At 37.1% G+C, this 19,224-nt stretch overlaps 1 protein-coding gene across 2 annotated transcripts in view; it reads right to left on the bottom strand.

Moving 5' to 3' along the window:
* Nucleotides 1-19,224, bottom strand: part of LOC127977265 (voltage-dependent calcium channel subunit alpha-2/delta-1) — a 92,607-nt gene that overhangs the window by 7,786 nt on the left and 65,597 nt on the right. For both annotated transcript variants that reach the window (XM_052582052.1, XM_052582051.1), the window contains exons 20-35: nt 18,551-18,622; nt 18,180-18,241; nt 18,000-18,076; nt 10,028-10,088; nt 9,614-9,711; nt 6,777-6,858; nt 6,126-6,188; nt 4,773-4,876; nt 4,149-4,235; nt 3,246-3,313; nt 3,019-3,057; nt 2,846-2,917; nt 2,584-2,736; nt 2,412-2,464; nt 1,745-1,800; nt 1,042-1,168 (exon numbers count right to left, since the gene is read on the bottom strand). In XM_052582052.1, the coding sequence (XP_052438012.1) occupies nt 1,042-1,168; nt 1,745-1,800; nt 2,412-2,464; nt 2,584-2,736; nt 2,846-2,917; nt 3,019-3,057; nt 3,246-3,313; nt 4,149-4,235; nt 4,773-4,876; nt 6,126-6,188; nt 6,777-6,858; nt 9,614-9,711; nt 10,028-10,088; nt 18,000-18,076; nt 18,180-18,241; nt 18,551-18,622 (1,274 nt within the window). The remainder of the gene's footprint in view (nt 1-1,041; nt 1,169-1,744; nt 1,801-2,411; nt 2,465-2,583; nt 2,737-2,845; nt 2,918-3,018; nt 3,058-3,245; nt 3,314-4,148; nt 4,236-4,772; nt 4,877-6,125; nt 6,189-6,776; nt 6,859-9,613; nt 9,712-10,027; nt 10,089-17,999; nt 18,077-18,179; nt 18,242-18,550; nt 18,623-19,224) is intronic.

Raw genomic sequence — 19,224 nt, 5'->3', positions numbered from 1 at the left:
TACTTTTTGATTAAAAAACAGCATTCTGTAGGAAAAACTGAAATACACATACAGTATTCTAATTGTCAACTCAACACTTATTTTCATTCGTTAAAAAGAAATCATGAAACATTAACATTCAATTATTGATTTTATTGGCACTTCTTGCAGTTCATCAGTTGGCTGAGAATGTTTATTTGTTGCCTAAAGTCTTAATTCGTTATTGATACCATGGGACCAGAGGATGGTAATGCACTGAGGCCAAAATTTCAGTATTGATTCAACCCTAGTGTCTCTGTAGGCAGTAGACAGCAAGGCAGCTCACTAAGTTTCAAAACAGAGGCATTATATAACCTCAGAGGGGAGTATGTTGTCCAAAAAGCTCTATATCTGGAGGGCTGAAAGAAGACTAGCAGACCTTAGATAACCAATGCAAAAGTCTAAAGAAATAAGAAGTCTAATTTGCCGTAGCCTCCTTGATGTTCTGTTTAAACCATCCTTTCGCTGGCAATTCCTGCAGTCCTCTCATCAGTACATGCGTTCCTTTTGCCTGAGCTGGTGTTGATGTCTATGCGAGCGAGATTGAATTACATACGCCGGAGCTCAGGTCTCGAGCTCCTGAGATCTCACAAATGGATTCCTCTTGTTAAACTTTACATGTCTAAAGTAGTTAACATGGAAGAAAAGCTATCGTACGCAGAGTCACACGTGGGGCTCGTAAAAAAGGCGTAGAGTTTCTGTCAGGCCGGGCGCCCCCACCCACCCCAACACGTTTCGCTTTAGCGGTGTTACATTAAACAGCACGGCCGGAGGGATTTACGGCCGGCTGGACGTCGGACGGGTCCGGGGAACGAGGGAGCAGAGGGGACGGAAAGAAAAAGAGAAGGAAAGCTGAGCTGCTCGCTCCTTGGAGAGATTACTTACCGGGATGAGCAGTTATCCAGGAAGAGACAGAAAGACAGCGCTGACATCATCTGCACATGCTCACACGCACTCCCACACACGCGGACGGAGGGAATGCGGATGGATTTATGCGCACACAAACAGAAAAACAGTCCTCACCTGGAGCAGTTTCCACAGTCCATAGCTCCAGAGAAAGATTTGTTCTCGTTCTCAAAGAAATACTGAGTCTGTTCGGTGATACAGCTCTCTTTGGAGAAGGCATCCGAGAGGTCATCCTCCGAGTATGCTGCCAACACACAAACACACCAACAATATCAAAACATATGTATCTTGTATATCAAAACACACAAGCGCAGGTCAACAGCATATGTAACAAAATGCATGCTGCTTGTTTAGTTGATGCAAAATACTACAGCAGTTCTCGAACATTTTGGCAACTTTTTCATTGCATGAAATCAATTAGAATTGTACTTTATTTCAAATGTAAAGTTGACTTAATTTAATCAATGCATTTAAATGACATTATTCCATCCATGTAATATATGTTTATATACTATAGTTTATATAGATGATAAAAATGTTGTGTAACATTATTATAAATATTAATATTACTTAAATATATTGGATGGAGGATGTATAAAAATAAAATACATTTAAATGTACTGATTTTTTTCCCTTTTAAAAACTCAGTACACATACATCATGCCACTAGTATTTTCGCCCACAATTGCGCAGAATTAAAAAGTAAAAATTTTCTTGATTTATTTAAATAACAACTAAATAATTAAAAGGTTCCAACCAACCAAAGTTTTTTATGCAATTAGAAGAGCCAGCAATTCTGGGTTTTGTTTCTGAAACATACCTGTTCCCACTATATTTGGGAGAGTCAAACTGAGAAGTAGCTGCTGCAAAACTGACCTAAAAGGAAGAAACAAATGAGAACATCCACTTCACACTGCAGTCATTTTCTATGTGTGTTTCTCTCTAGCCCCTTTCACATGGGTAAAGTGTTCCCGGGTCGCTAGATTTTGCACTTTCACACTGCCAGTGATTACCCGAGATATGTGCGTGCTTTAACAAACAACCCCTAAAGATCCCGTAACAACACGTGACATCAGGGTGTGACGTGTAATGTACAAGTCGAAAACGTTAGGCACGTTATACTTTCACTGAAGCAAGCGAACGATCTCTGCGTCAGCGCAGAAAGTGAGGAACTAACTGATCTCTGCTTCATTACAGTTTGCACATATTTTTTTGTCGCGAACGTTGATCATCCTTCAAAACAGCCGGTAAAAGAGTTGCGCGATAACGTGCGTCACCACTACAACGCGGCATTCGATCTGGCTTTTGTTCACACAACGCTTGTCCCCGGTTGAAACCGGCAATGTTACTAGGTCCCCGACCCGGGTTCAATGGCGGAATGTTTGTTTTCACACAGAAGGTGACCCGGCAATGTTCCGGCAATTTGCCGGGTCCGACGTGCAGTGTGAAAGGGGCTTATGAGTGGTTTCTATTTCTTCTTATCTTACCAGACCGCAGTGGAGGCCCACCAGCCTACAGTCAGCATATCTGCTATCGTCGGCTGTCAAAAACAAACACACAAACATAGATGCAATAATCTTGACACATTTTGGACTTACAGAAGTCTATCAGAAACCCCTACATTGATGCTTTTTAAACAAGTTGACACATATACTTTACCACATATATAGAGCGGGGTCCGGCAGCAGCTTTAGTTTCTCTCTCCGGGTCGCAGACGGATTGGTAGTCATAGGTTTTATTAAAAGAGAACAGTGAGGTATTGACCAAAGTAATCATCAGAACAGGGTCCACTTCACCAAAGAACTGACCTATCTGAAACATCAGAGTGAGGAAATGACTACATGACTAAACTACTTCTTTGTTTGACTGTTAGTACACAAGCATGGCTAGACCTGGCATTAGCCTTGTAAGTATATTCTACCTGTGTGATATATTCATCCTGATTGGACATGAGCAGGAATCCGCCATCATCCAGAATCACGCAGTCCACTTGCTGAGGAGTAAAACCAGCCATTCATCAGAAACCGAGAGTGAAAGCAGCTTTAGATAAGTGGCTGCAGAGGTCAGAGCAGCATGAAGCAGTCAGCACCCTACCTTATCATTTCTGAGGCACCCGCAGATCTCATCCTTGCACTGCGGAGAGGAAATTATGTGAGGAGAGAGCTAAGAACTCATGAAACAAGTCTTTTGCAACATTTATTAGAGCGAGTCAATTCATCTGCGCTCTCAGACAGCAATATCGGCCCATCTAGAGAGGCTGCGTTTGTGACTAAACAGCTTCCACATGTGCCGATAAGGAAACGAGGGTCATTTCTGCTTACATTTTTCTTGGTGGTAGCATTTATGAAGCTGTTCATCCAGGCTGACACATTGAGTTTGACTCCCACCACTGTATGATAACACAAAACACACACTGTCATCGGTGTTGAAATCCTACTCACGCGAGGTCAACAAATATAATGATAAAAGATTCGGATGATGAGTTGGAAGCAATGTCAGGGTCAGACAAAGCTCAGAAATTAGTGTAGAGAATGACCAAACAATTAGTCATAACCGTCATTAGTCATTACAGATGAATCATTAGAACACAAGCTAAATTGTTTACGCAGGAAACAGGCAATTTATTTTTTTTACTTAACCACAGAGAAATGACTTTACTACTGGTTGGAAATTCTGGATAATTCACTATATATGGGTTTATTAAAGCAAAAGAGTTATGACATTTACTATATCGACCAAATATTCAATAGAAAACGTTTTCACTATCATTCAAAAGTTTACAGGTTGTTTTTTTAATGTTCATGAAGGCTCCTTTTATTTGGTCAAAATTACAGTAAAAATGTTTATTTTATTTTTATTACTGCGCATTTCATATTAGAATATATTCTATTTCCAGTAAATTTTTAGCAGCAATACTCCAGTCTTCATTATCGCATGATCTTTCAGAAATCATTATTATTATCAGTGTTGAAAACTGTGATTGTGGAAAATGTTTTTTTTTTTTTTTGCATTATTTGATGAATAGAAGATTTAACAGAACATTTATTTGAAATATAAATATTTTGTAACATTATAAATCATAAAATCTTTACTGTCATGATTTATTTAAGGTCACGTTTAACCAGTTTAATGCATCCTTGGTCAATAAAAATCTTAATATTAATAATAAAAAGATCATACTGACCCAAATTTTAAACAGTAGCTGTATATTTTTAAGAGCTCACCAGCAGGTTTGAGTTTTGCTCCATTAATATCCAAGTCCACCGCTTTACTGACAAGGATACCGGACTCATAACCAGACTCTCTGCTCTCTGTTTCAAGGGAAAAGACAGCACAAATGCAGAACAATAAAATGCATCTAAGGTCAGACTGGTCCTCTTTGCTCTATTTCATTTAACTAATCCAAACAGGCATGCTTTCAGTATCCCAATGCTGTTAATGCAATTCTTCTGGTAACACCTGCCAAGGTAGACATGCTACATCTGATATCGAAATGTTTGAGAGATCTATAAGGGTTTCAGTCTGCTTTCACCATTAACTTAAATGGTAAAACCTCCCATAAACACAAGGACCAGGCGTTCCCCTGGGATTGAGTTTTGGCACATGGGTGCTTCTTGACCGTGTGTGTATTAGTGCTGCAGACCACACGTGCGTGAATGTGAGGTAGTCTCATTGAATGGTAATCCCCCAGTAATATAAGCTTACTCGACCTTGGCAGCAGATCTGTAGGTGCGCATTTCAAGTAGATCAACAGCTGTCTTAGTAAAGCAGTGTGCCAAAGAGAGCACACATCGATCCAAATGTTAGAGAAGGGATGTGTAGTGAAAGAACAAGAGTGTGCTTCTTACTGTTGATGTATGGGGCAGTGAAGATGTATATGTCATTGTCCAGACTCCTTTTGTAAAAACTTGAGTCATAGGTCTCCGAATTTTCACCCCATTCTTCCCCAGCACTGAGAAAAAGAGAGCAAAGCGAGAGAAAGAAATAGCAATATAATAATATAACAGGTGAACTCACGAATGCATAACCCAATAATCCTACATGAATGCATACAGAGAATGAAATGCCTTGTACTGGATTGAGTGGTTTTCATTTAGAAAAGGCATCCTGCTTTTATCTAGACAGCGTAATGAAATAATTTAAGAAAGAAAACACAGCTGTTTAAATATTAAACATTTTTACTTGAATTTTTGTTCACTCTCCTACAAATACAATAAGGAGTAAGAAATTCAGTTTAATTATAACTGTGTAAATTAAATCGCTGAGGCTTCCATCTATGAATATAAATATCAAGCAATTAATAAATTCATTTAAAGTGCAGAAATAAGTCTCAGAGAAGTGACATAACTCTTAAGATAAGTATTAATATTACAGCATATCAGGAATTATTTTACTGAAAATAAAATAAAATAAAATAAAGCCACACCATATAAAGTAAATTAGATTGCAGTTTTGAGGTTCAAGCTCAAAAAAAAAAAAAAAAAAAAAAAAAAAAAAAAAAAATATATATATATATATATATATATTTTTTTTTTTTTTTGTGTGTGCTTGAACCTCATAAATGCAATCTAATATAAATATATATATATATATATATATATATATATATATATATATATATATATATATATATATATATATATATATATATATATATATATATATATATATATATATATATATAATATACCTTATATTTCCCCCAGAGAAAGAAAAAAAAGGACAATGATTAGCAGTACATACATTCTGTTCAGTGCCAGAAAACACAAAAGGATTGTGGTAGGTGCTGTTAAGCTCCAGAAAAGACAAAGAAAACAGGTATTTTGTTTTTGGAACCGAGGTGAGTAAATATGAACTGCAAATAAGTGCACCACAATAGCTTCTTAAACACAGTCCTGCTGTTTTACACCACCAGAGTAAGTTTATGAACTCAACCTCTCGCTCTCATAGATTTGAGCTAATAAAGACAGGAGAAAGAAAGCGAGAGCTGCACATGGCTCCTATAAGAAATCTCAAAAGAATCACTCTGTACCAGAAACATCTTCTGAAACATCCTCTCTCACTCTTTCTTTCAGTCTCAACCGCAGACCCCTGAGGGGTTTGCAGACAGAGGAAAGATGGTAAATAATTTAGCATCTCTCACACACACTTGCACACATGGGGATGGAGAAGTGAACATACTTCACACAACTGAAACGTACCTTTTAGGATACACACGTGTAATGCCTCCATCTGTAGCCACAAAGCGCGCCAAAACTCCATCTCTAGTTAAATAAAAAAAAAAAAAGACGTCAGTATGTTTAGCATGCAGTTTAGAAGTTTCCCAAAGACCCCAAACAGAAACCAAGCAACTCTAGCTCTAGCTGTAACTACTGTAGCTTTACACCTGTGAGTGTTTTGTTTAGGTATTCTAGCCTTGTACTTTAAATTCAGTTACTTTAAGAACTTTCCCGAGTAACTAATAACACATTCAGCCTCCAAATAAGAAAAACATAATGGAATATTTGGGTCATTCCTCAGTGTAGAAATATAATTGAAACACCATTTGTTTAATTGAAAACACAATTTTGAAATGTGTCACATGCATTAAGTACTGTGTTTTGGGACTACCACATGGTTGGGTTCTTTAATCCTGGTAATAATTGCTAGACTCTTGAGTTTGCTTTTGACATTAAGACAGCAGTCTTATCCATGTCAGGACTCTAAATAGAGCTTTGTGTTCAGCAGTTATACGAAGGCGTCTCTGGTCTGCAGAGATCTCTGTGCTTGAAAACTTGAGGCATTTCACACAGACGTACTGTAGATGAGTGTTTTATGTTGTTCCATGTGTGTGTTTTGTGCTGTAAACTTACACATTCTGATCCTTCCAGACATTGACGAGGTCTGCTGTGAGACCGGCGTCCAGCAGCAACCGGTTTACAAGAGTGAGATTACCTGAACAATACAGACAAAGAGAAAGGAAAGTCTTTATAGTCAATAGTTTTGGATTATGTCATGGAAAACAGGATTTTCCCATGTTCACACTCCACTCCCTGTTGACCCAGAATGTGGAAACTAACTGCAAAACTAAAGAAATCTTGGTAGCACTTTATTTTACAGTCCTGTTCCTCATGTACATACTATGTACTTATTACAGTAATTTCAATAACTATGTAATAACTAGGTACTAACCCTGAACCTACCCCTAAACCTAACCCTACCCCCCGTAGTTACCTTGTATTACCATAACTTTCTTAGATAAATACACTGTAAGTACACTATAAGTACATGTTAGTACACGTACTGTAAAATAAAGTGCAACCGAAATCTTTATGACTGTGACAATCACTTACACACAAACAAATCTAATCACAAACACTAATCATAATTCTACATAAACATACATACATATATACACACAAACCTCCCTTACTTCTCAGGAGAAAAATAATGCTTATTAAGCAAAGATCTTTGGGTGTGTACGTGCGTTAGCGCTTTAGCGATAGCATCGCTTTACTGAAAAGAGTGAGTCATGATGGGTAAGAGCATTAGTATGACAGCGCTGGAGTCATTACAGAGCAGACTAATCAATTACATTGTGATTAAACAGAGCGCTGGCAGGGGTCACCTTCACAGACGGCAGGACCGCCACACACGCTGACATCATTTGAGCGGGAATCAACCTGACTCAGCCACTAAAAGAGAGTAATCTGAGCCCCCTCACCTCTGATATCACTACATCATGTTTTAAAAAAATAGCCACAGTGGTTTGTGTTTACAAAAGGTGGTGTTATGCAAGGGGCTGAAAAAGCATTTGAAAATTTGATGTCCAGTTGGTTTGATTACATCAGGATTAATATCACTGCAAAAATGACTCATAAATCACTTGAACATTTAACTATAAACAAAAGAGAGTTCACTGAGGGTGCGTCTATGTTCAGTTGAATTTAACATTCATACTCAATACTGTTTTACTGTATTCTGTGCTACACACTGAATATACAGTACAGACCAAAAGTTTGGACACACCTTCTCATTCAAAGCGTTTTCTTTATTTTCATGACTATGAAAATTGTAGAGTCACACTGAAGGCATCAAGGGCTATTTGACCAAAAAGGAGAGTGATGGGATGCTGCGTCAGATGACCTGGCCTCCACAGTCACCAGACCTGAACCCAATTGAGATTGTTTAGGGGTGAGCTGGAGCGCAGACAGAAGGCAAAAGGTCCAACAAGTGCTAAGCATCTCTCGGGGAACTCCTTCTAGACTGTTGGAAGACCATTTCAGGTGACTACCTCTTGAAGCTCATCAAGAGAATGCCAAGAGTGTGCAAAGCAGTAATCAAAGCTAAAGGTGGCTACTTTGAAGAACCTAGAATATGACATATTTTCAGTTGTTTCACACTTTTTTTGTTTACACACTTTACATCTCATCAGTAAAGCCGGTTCTGTAATTAGTAGAAAATCTCCATCACGTGCTTACAGATGGAGTAGCATTTAATAAACAGAGCCATAGGTCACTGACAAACTATTCAATATAGCGTTCATAATCAAAGGTGATTCATCTGATCGAGATATTGCATAACTTATTATTTCATAGAGATATCAGTAGTATTGGTATCAGCGATAATCACCTTCAGACAAATAAAAAAGATGCCATTAAACAACGATTCAAAATAAATTGTCTATGTTGTTTCAACATTAATTTAAAGATCGAATGTGAAATTATTGCAATATAATAGTATATTTTAAAACTTTAAAGAGGTCAAATTATGTTAAAAAAGAACATTATTTTGTGTATTTGGTGTAATGAATTGTGTTTATGCGGTTTAAGGTTAAAAAACATTATTTTCCACATACTGTACATTATTGTTTCTGCTCTATGCCCCACCTTTCTGAAACATGTTTTTTTTTTTTTTTTACAAAGCTAATCGGTCTGAAAAGAGAGGTGTGCTCTGATTTGCCAGCTATCCAGTGCAATGTGATTGGCAGAATACCTCAAGAATGTGACGGAAATGTAACGCCCCTTGCCATACTGCAATGCTGTGTCCCAGCACGGCGTGAGTCAGAACAGCCGGCATTGTAATCTACTCTCCCAGGATCAGGAATCAGTCCTCCATAAAATGTGAGGCACACATCTGAATATTTGGGTTGAACTGTTCCAGAACAGTGTTGTGAATACAACTTAACCACTCATTTCTAGTAGTGTCCTCAAATGGAAGGCCAAAATAACACACAGCGACTTCACAACATGGCGACAGCAACGATACTACAGCGAGAATAAAAGTTACGAAAAAAAAGTTAGCTTCTTTTTTGCATGAACATTAGGGCGGCGTTATGCAAATCTTCCCACATAGTGAAGTAAATGTGGGGGAAGTGTTTAAACAAGGCGTTTTAGGAGGGTGTGGATGAGTCTTAACTCTTATAAAGAAAATCTCTTTGGGTTTGAGAGTTTAGTCTTTGCAACTTTAGGGATCTTATCTAATCACTAAAAGCTTGTAACACTCCAAAGAGAAAGAAAAACTTGAAATCTCATCATATGACCCCTTTAATGTTAGGTGGGATTAATCATGAATATTTGTGATTAATTTCAGGAACAAATGGTTATTTTTTTTATCGATTGACACCACTAATACATACATAAATAATCAAGCAGAGCTTATAGTCATCACTCACACTAAGATGGATAAATGTTTTCAGGTTTGCACTCACACAGAGGATCATTTGGAGTTTTCCTGTCAATGTACTCATTGAAGTCCATCAGAAACTGGGTGTTGTTGAATAAGACTTTGAGATCCTTGCAGTATTCCCTGAAAAACACTATTAGTGTTTAATCACAAAAAAACACACAATCAGTTTGATGACCACAGTGAGGTCTGCGTATTCAAGTAGTGTCTGCCACCAAACATTTCTGCTGCCGTGTCTGTGGGATCCATTGTTAAGGGGAGTGAAGTTTGGGTCTGAAGGTGTGAATTTATAGGCCTTCAAAGACTAATGGAGTCTAGATACAGTCCACATAAACCTGTCATGACTAAACCCTGTGGGAGATCTGCGGTTTCTGCTCTGTTTGTGTGTGTGTGTGTGTGTGTGTGTGTGTGTGCGCGTGTGTGTGTGTGTGTTTGTTACCTGGGTGCAATAAAGGTGTACCCATATTCCTCAAATTTCTCCTGCTGCATGGTTTCAAAGGCTACAGAGAGAGAGAGAGAGATATTTAAATATGTTTAGAAAGCATATTGAAAACATTTAAACCTATCTAGCTATGTCAATATTTAGTAATTCTGAGATTAGACTGTTATAGATTGTAACTTCTCCCTACAAAGTCTCTGGCTATGTTTGACAAATTTCATAATTTTTTTGTGGACAAGATATTCCTAGATATTCCCTCTCCTTGTCAAGATCCCTCTGTTCCTCCACTCTTCACCAGTAAACTCTTTATTGTAAACCAGCTTAAACCCTCTGGATCTTACTAAGACATTCTTCCTCCTCAATTTTTTAAACATATTTTTGAGGTGATTGGCCCTATTGTTCTTAAGATTACGAATGCTGCCTTGAAATGGCAATGGTTCCAGATGACATGAAGCATGCCATTTTCAATCCACTTCATAAAAAGCCTAATTTACATCTGACAATGCTGACTAATTTCAGGCCTGTCTCAAATCTCTCTTTTAAGTAAAATATTTTTGAGAAAACAGTGTTTCAACAACTACATAGATTTCTCTTTAAAAACAATATTTTCGAAGTGTTCCAATCGCGTTTTAGGAAAAAACATTCCACAGAAACAGCACTGATTAAGGTTCTGAATTATATTTTACTGACTATCAATGCTGCCAAATCTGCTGTGTTGGTGCTGTTAGATCTGAATGTGGCATTTGATACAATTGACCACTCTGTTTTAATTTCTGGTTTGAAGCATTGGGTGGGCATTCAGGGTAATGCTCTCAAATGGTTTCCATTCTATTTTAACCATAGAAGGTTCTCTGTTAGTGTTGGTGAATTTACTTCAGATGCAGCTCCCCTTACGTGTGGTGTCCCTCAAGGCTCTATTCTCGCTCCAATATTATTCTCTTTGCATATGCTTCCCCTACGGTTGATTTTTAGGAAACATAGTCTCCTTCCATTGTTATGCAGATGATGCCCAAATCTATCTGCCCCTGGAATCTAATAACAAAGGTTTGGATGCTCTGCTGATGTGTCTAGCTGATGTTAAGGCCTGGATGTCCCTAAATTGTCTTCACCTTAATGAAGGCAAACCTGAGTTGCTAGCTCCCCTGGCTTTAATCTTGGCAATTTGCCTTCCTGTGTAAAAACAGGAGTGGAGAATTTGGGGGACTACTTTGATAGTGCTCTCAAATTTGACAAACAGATTAGTACAGTAGTCAAAACCAGTTTTGTCCATCTCAGAGTCTTAGCTAAAGTGAAACCCTTTATTTTAAGGACTCTGAAACTGTAATTCAAGCTTTTATTTCAACAAGGGTGAAATTCTGTAATTCCCTTTATATGGGTATTAATCAAGCATCTATTAATCGACTTCAAATGGTGCAAAATTCTGCTGCTAGGCTCCTTATTGGTGTGTGTAAACGAGAGCACATTACCCCAGTATTTACATCTTTGCATTGGCTCCAAATTTGTTATAGAATTTTAAACTCTGAATGGGTAAAGTCCTGTATATCTGTCTGATTTATTATCTGCTCACAATCCTGGAAAGTCTCTTAGGTCTTCCAACCAGAGACTATTAAACGTTCCTCGGGCTAAACTGAAATCAAGGGGCGACTGAGCCTTTGCTGTTGCTGCTCCGAAACTCTGGAACAGCCTACTGGTTTCTATTAGAACTGCCTCTACACTGAATGAGTTTACAGCCAAACTCAAGACCCATCTTTTTTTCTGGCTTTTGACTGTAGTTAATTGTGGTTGGTCAGCATTGTTCTGTGCTGTAATTTATGTCTCCCTGCTGTATACCTAAATATGCCTAAAACAGCTTTAACTGGTTTAAGATAGCCTTATTGCCTTGCCAAGCTGGTCTTAAGTTGGTTTAACTGGTATCCAAAGACCCAAACTCTCTAAAAGCAGACCAAAGTCCAGCATTCCAACCATTTTAGGCTGGTTTAAGATAAAAAAAAAAAATGTATAGGGATATAACATATCAGTATTTTAGCAGACATGGTAATCTCTAGTTACTGGTATCAGCATTGTCCATTGAACAAAATAAAAAAAATATAGAAACAGATGATTTGACTGAAAATGTTTTACAAGAAAAGCTGGCATCTTAAACAAAAGCAGTAATTAACTACATGCAGAATGAATGATTAGTAACAAAAATAATAATAATATGAAATGCACTTTTTAAAAGTAACATTCTTTTTGATAAAACACACACAAAGATGTGACATGACCACTCTGAAAAAAAGGATAAAAATAGATGCATGCAAATAACACTGAAAATGAATGATACAACAACTGATAAATGAAATAAAATACTGAGAAGTCTGAGAAGAGAAGGGTGCAGTACTTGCCCTTGGTCCCTGTGGTGAAAATCCAACCAATCAGAAGACAAAGAGAAAGACAAAATTACCACGGTCCATCACAGTCCCAAAAGACATCCAAAATTGTAAACCGGATACTCTGAAAACAGCATTTCATATAAAAAATGCTCATGGAGACGATGGCGGTTTCAGATTAAGCAAAAGCCTGGACACACAACAAAGATGTGAGTTTGATATTACAGACGTGAAGAAATGGATGCAGACAGTCCTTTCCATTCAACACAGAGAGTTACGAGAGGAGTGAGCGGAGAGTTTGGCAGGCATGGTAAAATAATTCTGATGCTTGATGAAAACATCAAATGACATGATGGTTGAACAAATTGGCATGTGGTATTCACGATCAGCAAAAAAAAAAAAAAAAGAAAAAGATAAAGGTCAGCCAGCGTTTGGTGAAGTCACATCAAATTCTCTTTGTACATCAAAGGTGCACACGCAATCAGCCATTGATGTGAGCCAGTAGATCAAAACAGAACCAGACCATCTCAGCATACAGGAGATGTTGATTTGCCTGGAAACTTCCGGACTGCACGTTCAACCAACCAAACAAAGGATTTACCCTAATATTTTTGTTACAACAATGAAAATCAACTGTGATTGAAATAAATACAATATAAACAAAAGAGAAAATAGTTGGTCTTGTTGAGAACTGATGGGTTGCTGTGTGTACACAACATTGTGTTCCTGTCTCAGGCAATTGCTTGCAAAATCTAATAAAAGATGAAACACTATAGAACTAAAATTAATAAAGTAGTGCTAGATCCAATTTACATATTTTTACTAAAGCCACAAGAAATGCCAATGCATTATTGAATTTACTGGATCAAGGTGTGCATTTATTGGCTAGTTTAAAACAGCTTTGAATTTAGAGTCAGAAATATTCATGTTTTATTTTTTCAGCGTTCATCAAATCTGGCCCTGGAGGTCCATTGTCCTGCTGAGTTTAAATTCAGCCATAATCAAACACACCAGAGTAAGCAAATTATGTTCTTCAGGATTACAAGAGAGTTATTATAGGCAGGTGATGTTGATCAGGTTTGGAGCTAAGCTCTGCGGCACAGCAGACCTCCAGGGCCAAATTTGAAGAACCTTGTTTGATATGTTTAAGTGATGCCCTTAAAGGCTATGCTTAGGAGTTTTAGTATTCAACTTTGGTGGTATTACGCTTCTTCTATTTTTATTTTTACCATATTTCTAAGTTATCTGACTAGAGAGCTTCACTTGGAGGATGACTAAAAGGCCAAAACAATTTCACTTACTGAAAGAGGGATCAAATAACATATAGAGACCAGAATATCACATTCTTGATGGTGGGCTATCTTGACTTGGGCTACTAAGCAACCACCAAGAAACTTAAAATGTGTTTTAAATCAGGAACATTGCTCAATTAAATATAGAAGTCCTAAACATTCATTTCCATTAATTCAAATCAAGCTGGAATGGAATAATAAATAAATAAATATATGCAATTTTTCATTTTAAGTTGTAATTATTAATTACTAAAGTGTATATTAAAGAGAAAACTGAGAATATAAATATTAATAAATACTGTAACAGAATATGAATATTATTAAAATAACAGTGGATCTGACTAGCAGCATGGAAGGGATTGAAAGTACCATCAAACATAATCTTTGGCCTTTTCATCTGCGTCTATACACAGTCCCTCATTAGCTCTGCTTTCATTATTGCCATTAGCAGAGCTTCTGATCCGAAAAACCATGACACAGCCATCATCAGCTGATAAAAGACAGGGAGGCCGGCATGATATGGTTTGTGCGTGTCAAAACAGGGTTGTATTAGACCTTTGTTTGTGTGCAAATGGGTGTTTCAAGCTTCTGTCAAAGGTGTCAATGAATTAATGGCCACACATCTGCTCTGAATTTGCCGTCAATATAATTAGCAGCATGTCAGATTCTTTTCTTCACAAACTAATGCTCTCAGCATCTCTGATCTCCAACAAAACAATTTCCACTGCAACAAATTATTTTCTTTCTCAATCTTTTAGTCTTGTTTTCCAGTGCAAGCATCAAAACATTTTTAAATGAACTTACATTTACTTGAGAAGATATTAAGTCTTGTTTTCTGAAAAATGCATGATGTTTTGCTTATAAAAAGAAAACAATATCTGCCAATATCTTCTTTTTTTCACATTTCTTGTTTTAAGCATAAACTCAGTTCATTTTGATACATTTTACAGAAAACATGACAGTATCTTTCGTTATGTAGCTTTAAGAAAATGTATCATGAATGTATCACAAGGTAAACAAGACAAAAATACTGAGGGCCGTTCACCCCCCAAAACAATAATTCTAAAGATAACTATGATGATAACTATATCAGCGTCTTTACCAACAGATGAAAATGTTCTATTTATTATAAATTCACACTGCTGCTATGTAGTCTGTCACTTTAAATGTCAGTCTTTTAAAGCAGGATGGATTCTGATTAGCTACCAATGTTTTTATCGTTCATCCGATGGGGAAAAAATGGTTTTTAAAAGTGTTATCGGGTGTTAACTCTGCTATTCTACAAATAAAACTATATATTTTGTTATCATAATAGTTATCCTCCTTGGTGTGAAAGAGCGTTAAGACCATTATTTTTTGCGGTGGTAACACACACATGTGAGGTTAATCAAGCAGAAACATCCACAACTTCTAAGATCCAGTCAAGTTCAGAGTCTGCCAGGTCCAAGCACCCGAGTCCATCATCACAGTTTTCAGTTACGACCAGCCATAAGGACACGTCCCTCGAGAGAACTTCACGTTCACCTGTTCTTCTCATTATTTGCTCTACATGGCTCCCAAAAGCCACACTTCTCTAGTTCTGCCTTTCTGAAGTTTACATTCGACTTTCGGCTTTAGTCATACAAGCCCTGTGGAGCTCCCAGAGTGCAAAGTCGGGCTCCTAAGGTATCCGGGAGCACTCTGAAGACCACCGCAAAACCTGACCCCTGCGCCGCTGCCTCTTTCCCCTTTCTCAATAACCACATGGACTTGCCTTTTTACGAGCCCGTAAACCTGTGCCAGGATCCTTTATGACAAGAAATTGAGAGAGAGGGAATAAGAGGAGGAAGAGAGAGAAACAGATACCACATCTCACACATATCTGCAGTAGCACAAGGCAGGATTCAGAAATATCAGTTTTAGCACATTAACACGCACCGAAACACGCTCGCACATAATAAATTAGACGCACAATTATAATAGGTGTACAAATACAGCTTGTGCGGCGAAAGTTTCCTCAAGTAGCTGATTGTTATTGCTTACAAGCCACAATATGACCTTGTGTGGCCCTTCCAGGCTTAAAAACCTGCTTTACTCATTGTTTCACAAGCTAAAATTTCCTTTGTTGGCTTTCTTACATGTACAGTAATGACTCATGTTAAAGCTATGTGATCTTACAAAGCACTGTTATGCTAAAATAATTATGCTGATGAACAGTGAGAAGGGGTAAGGCTTCTGGCTCAGAGCTCTGCATTCTAGTATGATACTTCTCCATAATTCATCTCACAAGCCATGCTACGGGCCTGATTCGCCTGAATGATACAACTAATAGTGCGGCTTGATGTGGAGAGGTGTGCTATTACTTTTCAGTGCAATTAGGCTTATGATTATTTCAAACACACTGAAAGTGTTTTCAGTTTTTAATAATTGGAATAAAGCTGGATAAAAACAAACTCATTTAAAGTAGTAAAATTACTAAAACTAAAAAAAAAAACTAAAAAAAAAAACTAATAAAAATTATGAAAGTACATAAAAATACAAATTAAATGAAAGTGATCTAGTGTTGTCAAGTCGATTAATCGCGATTAAACACATCCAAAGTAAACGTGTACAAAATATATGTGTGTGTTCTGTGTATATGTATATATAAATATACACATATACATGTATATATTTAAGGAATGTATGTAATAAATATTTCTATTTCTATATTTCTATGTATATATATATAGACACACACATATGCGTGCATAAATACTTCTTAAATATATAACAGGACACACGTAAACAAACTTTTATTTTGGATGTAAATAATCACAATTAATCAAATTGACATCACTAGAAAATATATGTAAAAAAGTTTATTCTAAATATTAATAGGTACTATTACTAGTAAAAACTGATCAGAACACCTCTTCTTCAACCACATAGCAACACCCTAGAAATATGTGGTGCTTTGCACTTGCATTGGCAAAAAAAAAGAAAAGAAGAAAAAAAAGTAAACATTAAAAGTCCACATTTTCAAGTTTTTTTTTTTGTTTGTTTGTTTGTTTTACTTATCTGTGCATGCATATTTAGACTAGCACCAAACACTGTTATAATAATTGGCCAATGTTACACAGACCATGCATAACAAAACATAGGTAACTCAAACAAACGGATGCTTTAAGCATAGAAAATCTAACTTAAAATCATGCATAAATGAATACAAATAGATACAATCTAAATAATGTCAATAAAATGGCTAAAATCAGGAGAACAGACAGTGAGGGGAACAGTAAAAGACAAAGAGGTAGTACTTGCCCCATTGAGCTGTGCCATTTAAAGATGGAAAGGAAGAAAGGATAGATCAGAGAAAGACTTAGTGTTTTGTACATGTGCATTTACTGTATGTAGAATAAATGTGTGTGTGCAGACTTCTCTGGGAATGTTTATCTTCTTTGGTTTAAGGAATAGTCACCATTCTGACATTTTTAAATTAAACACATTTTCTGATTCCAGAAAGAAATCATTCTATTGATCCGGTTCTTTCAGGAACGACTGAAAGGATCTGATTGTCGAATTCACCTCTCTGATTCGAATGCCTATAATGACTTTGGTCTGTTCGTAAAGCTTCAGAAGACTTCCATATACTACAAGAGCCATTTAGGCTACATATAATCATATAGTGATGTTTTCTATACTATAAACATTCATTATATGAAAAGGAGGCGCAACATAAAACATCCAGAAAAAATAATGGCAATTTTCATGTATGGATGATCTATTCCTTTAAAGAATGTTCTGGCTTAAGTACAAGTTAAGCTCTATCGACAGCATCTGTCAATTACCACGGAAATAGAAGTCTATGGGGCATCGAGATATGATTCAAAATCATTTTTGACTCAGTTTGCTAAATTGACAGCAAGCCACATGCCATCGACAGAGCTCAACCTGAAAATATTCCTCCAAATGAGCTGAGCGTCTGTGTGTGTGTGCAGATCTGGAGCTCAGGAGCACATGTCCAGAGGGGAGGGAGCGTTCGCAGTCTCTCTTCCCAGCCGGGGCCCCTGTGTGCTGGGGAGAGTCAGATCAAACGCCTGGCTACACTGCTCAGGATGGGTGGAGACCAGCTGGACCTCAGTTTAATACAGAGAGCAGCCCTGACAATCGAGGTCACACAGACGGGCCTCTCTTGCGAGCCGATGAGAAATATTTGCTAGCGGTCTCAGCTATTTCATAAAACAATAGCTTTGCATGCCGAAGGCTCTATCTGATCTTCAGTAAATGATAGTGTGTTTGCTCAACGTGGGGAGCTGGTCTGTGTGTTCTGGGTGAACAGACGGTACTCACACATGGCTTGTTTTATAGTGTCCCCCAGGTTTGCCTCGATGTAATGCAGACTGTATTCAGGCAAAACCAAGGCCAGGCTGCAGAACACCCACACACAGAGGAAAAAGACAACATGTTTTATACATACAAATACTTAGGAGGGTTATGAAACGCTTTGCATAGGTAAAGCCAACAAACCACCTGTAGTCTGTCCCGTTAACCGGCGCCCAGGTGTACGTCCTGATTCCTCGATCAATGTATCTCTGATATTGTAAATAAAAGGTATAACTGAAGCAAGTTTGGGGGAAATTATAGAAGAAAAATGGTAGCACTTTATTTTACAGTACGTGTACTAACATTTACTTATAGTGTATTACAGTGTATGTACCTAAAAATGTTCTGGTAATACAGGGTAACTACATGGGGTAGGGTTAGGTTTAGGGGTAGGTTCAGGGTTAGTACCTAGTTATTACATAGTTATTGAAATTACTATAATAAGTACATAGTACGTACATGAGGAACAGGACTGTAAAATAAAGTGCTACCAGAAAAATTATAAAAGAGCAACGCACCTCATCTTGAGATTTCACAAGCGTTTCTATTGTTTTCTCCCCAGGGTCTCTGTCAATCATCCAAGTCCGTATCTAAGAAAACGAGAGAGATCAGAATAATCAGTGTGAACTATAGTAATGATGGCAGAACCACGGTAGGCCTACTTTGACTTTTACACTGGTACTACAGTGTTAAGTAAGTTACTCTAAAAAGTAATTAATTACTCCAGTTAAACAATAGAAGGATAGACATAAAGTGGCTCTTTTAATTATTTTAAATAAATCATATAAAATAAATAAATTAAATTATTACATATACATTAATTATTCTTGAACAGACCAAAGTATTTACAAGGAGAAAGTTACATATATAATACATATATATTAACATTAAATGTTTCATTTGGACAGTAAATCCACTATTGATTTATATGGATTTTTCTATAGTCTATACAGCATTTAATGCAATTACATGAGAAGTAACAAATTAAATGACAGTAATCCTTTACTTTACTTTTTTTTTTTTTTTTTTTTTTTTTTTACATTCTGTCATTTAGCCGAAGCTCTTATCCAAAGCACTTTCCAAATAAGGATAACAGAAGCAATCAAAACCAACCAAAGAGCAATAATACACAAGTGCTACAATAAGTTGCATTTAGTCTCACGCAGTATATCTAGCAAGGTTTAAATGGCAA

This window comes from Carassius gibelio, chromosome B18, assembly GCF_023724105.1.
Source record: "Carassius gibelio isolate Cgi1373 ecotype wild population from Czech Republic chromosome B18, carGib1.2-hapl.c, whole genome shotgun sequence".
Taxonomy (NCBI): Eukaryota; Metazoa; Chordata; class Actinopteri; order Cypriniformes; family Cyprinidae; genus Carassius; species Carassius gibelio.
This window is presented reverse-complemented; position numbering and strand designations above follow the sequence as displayed.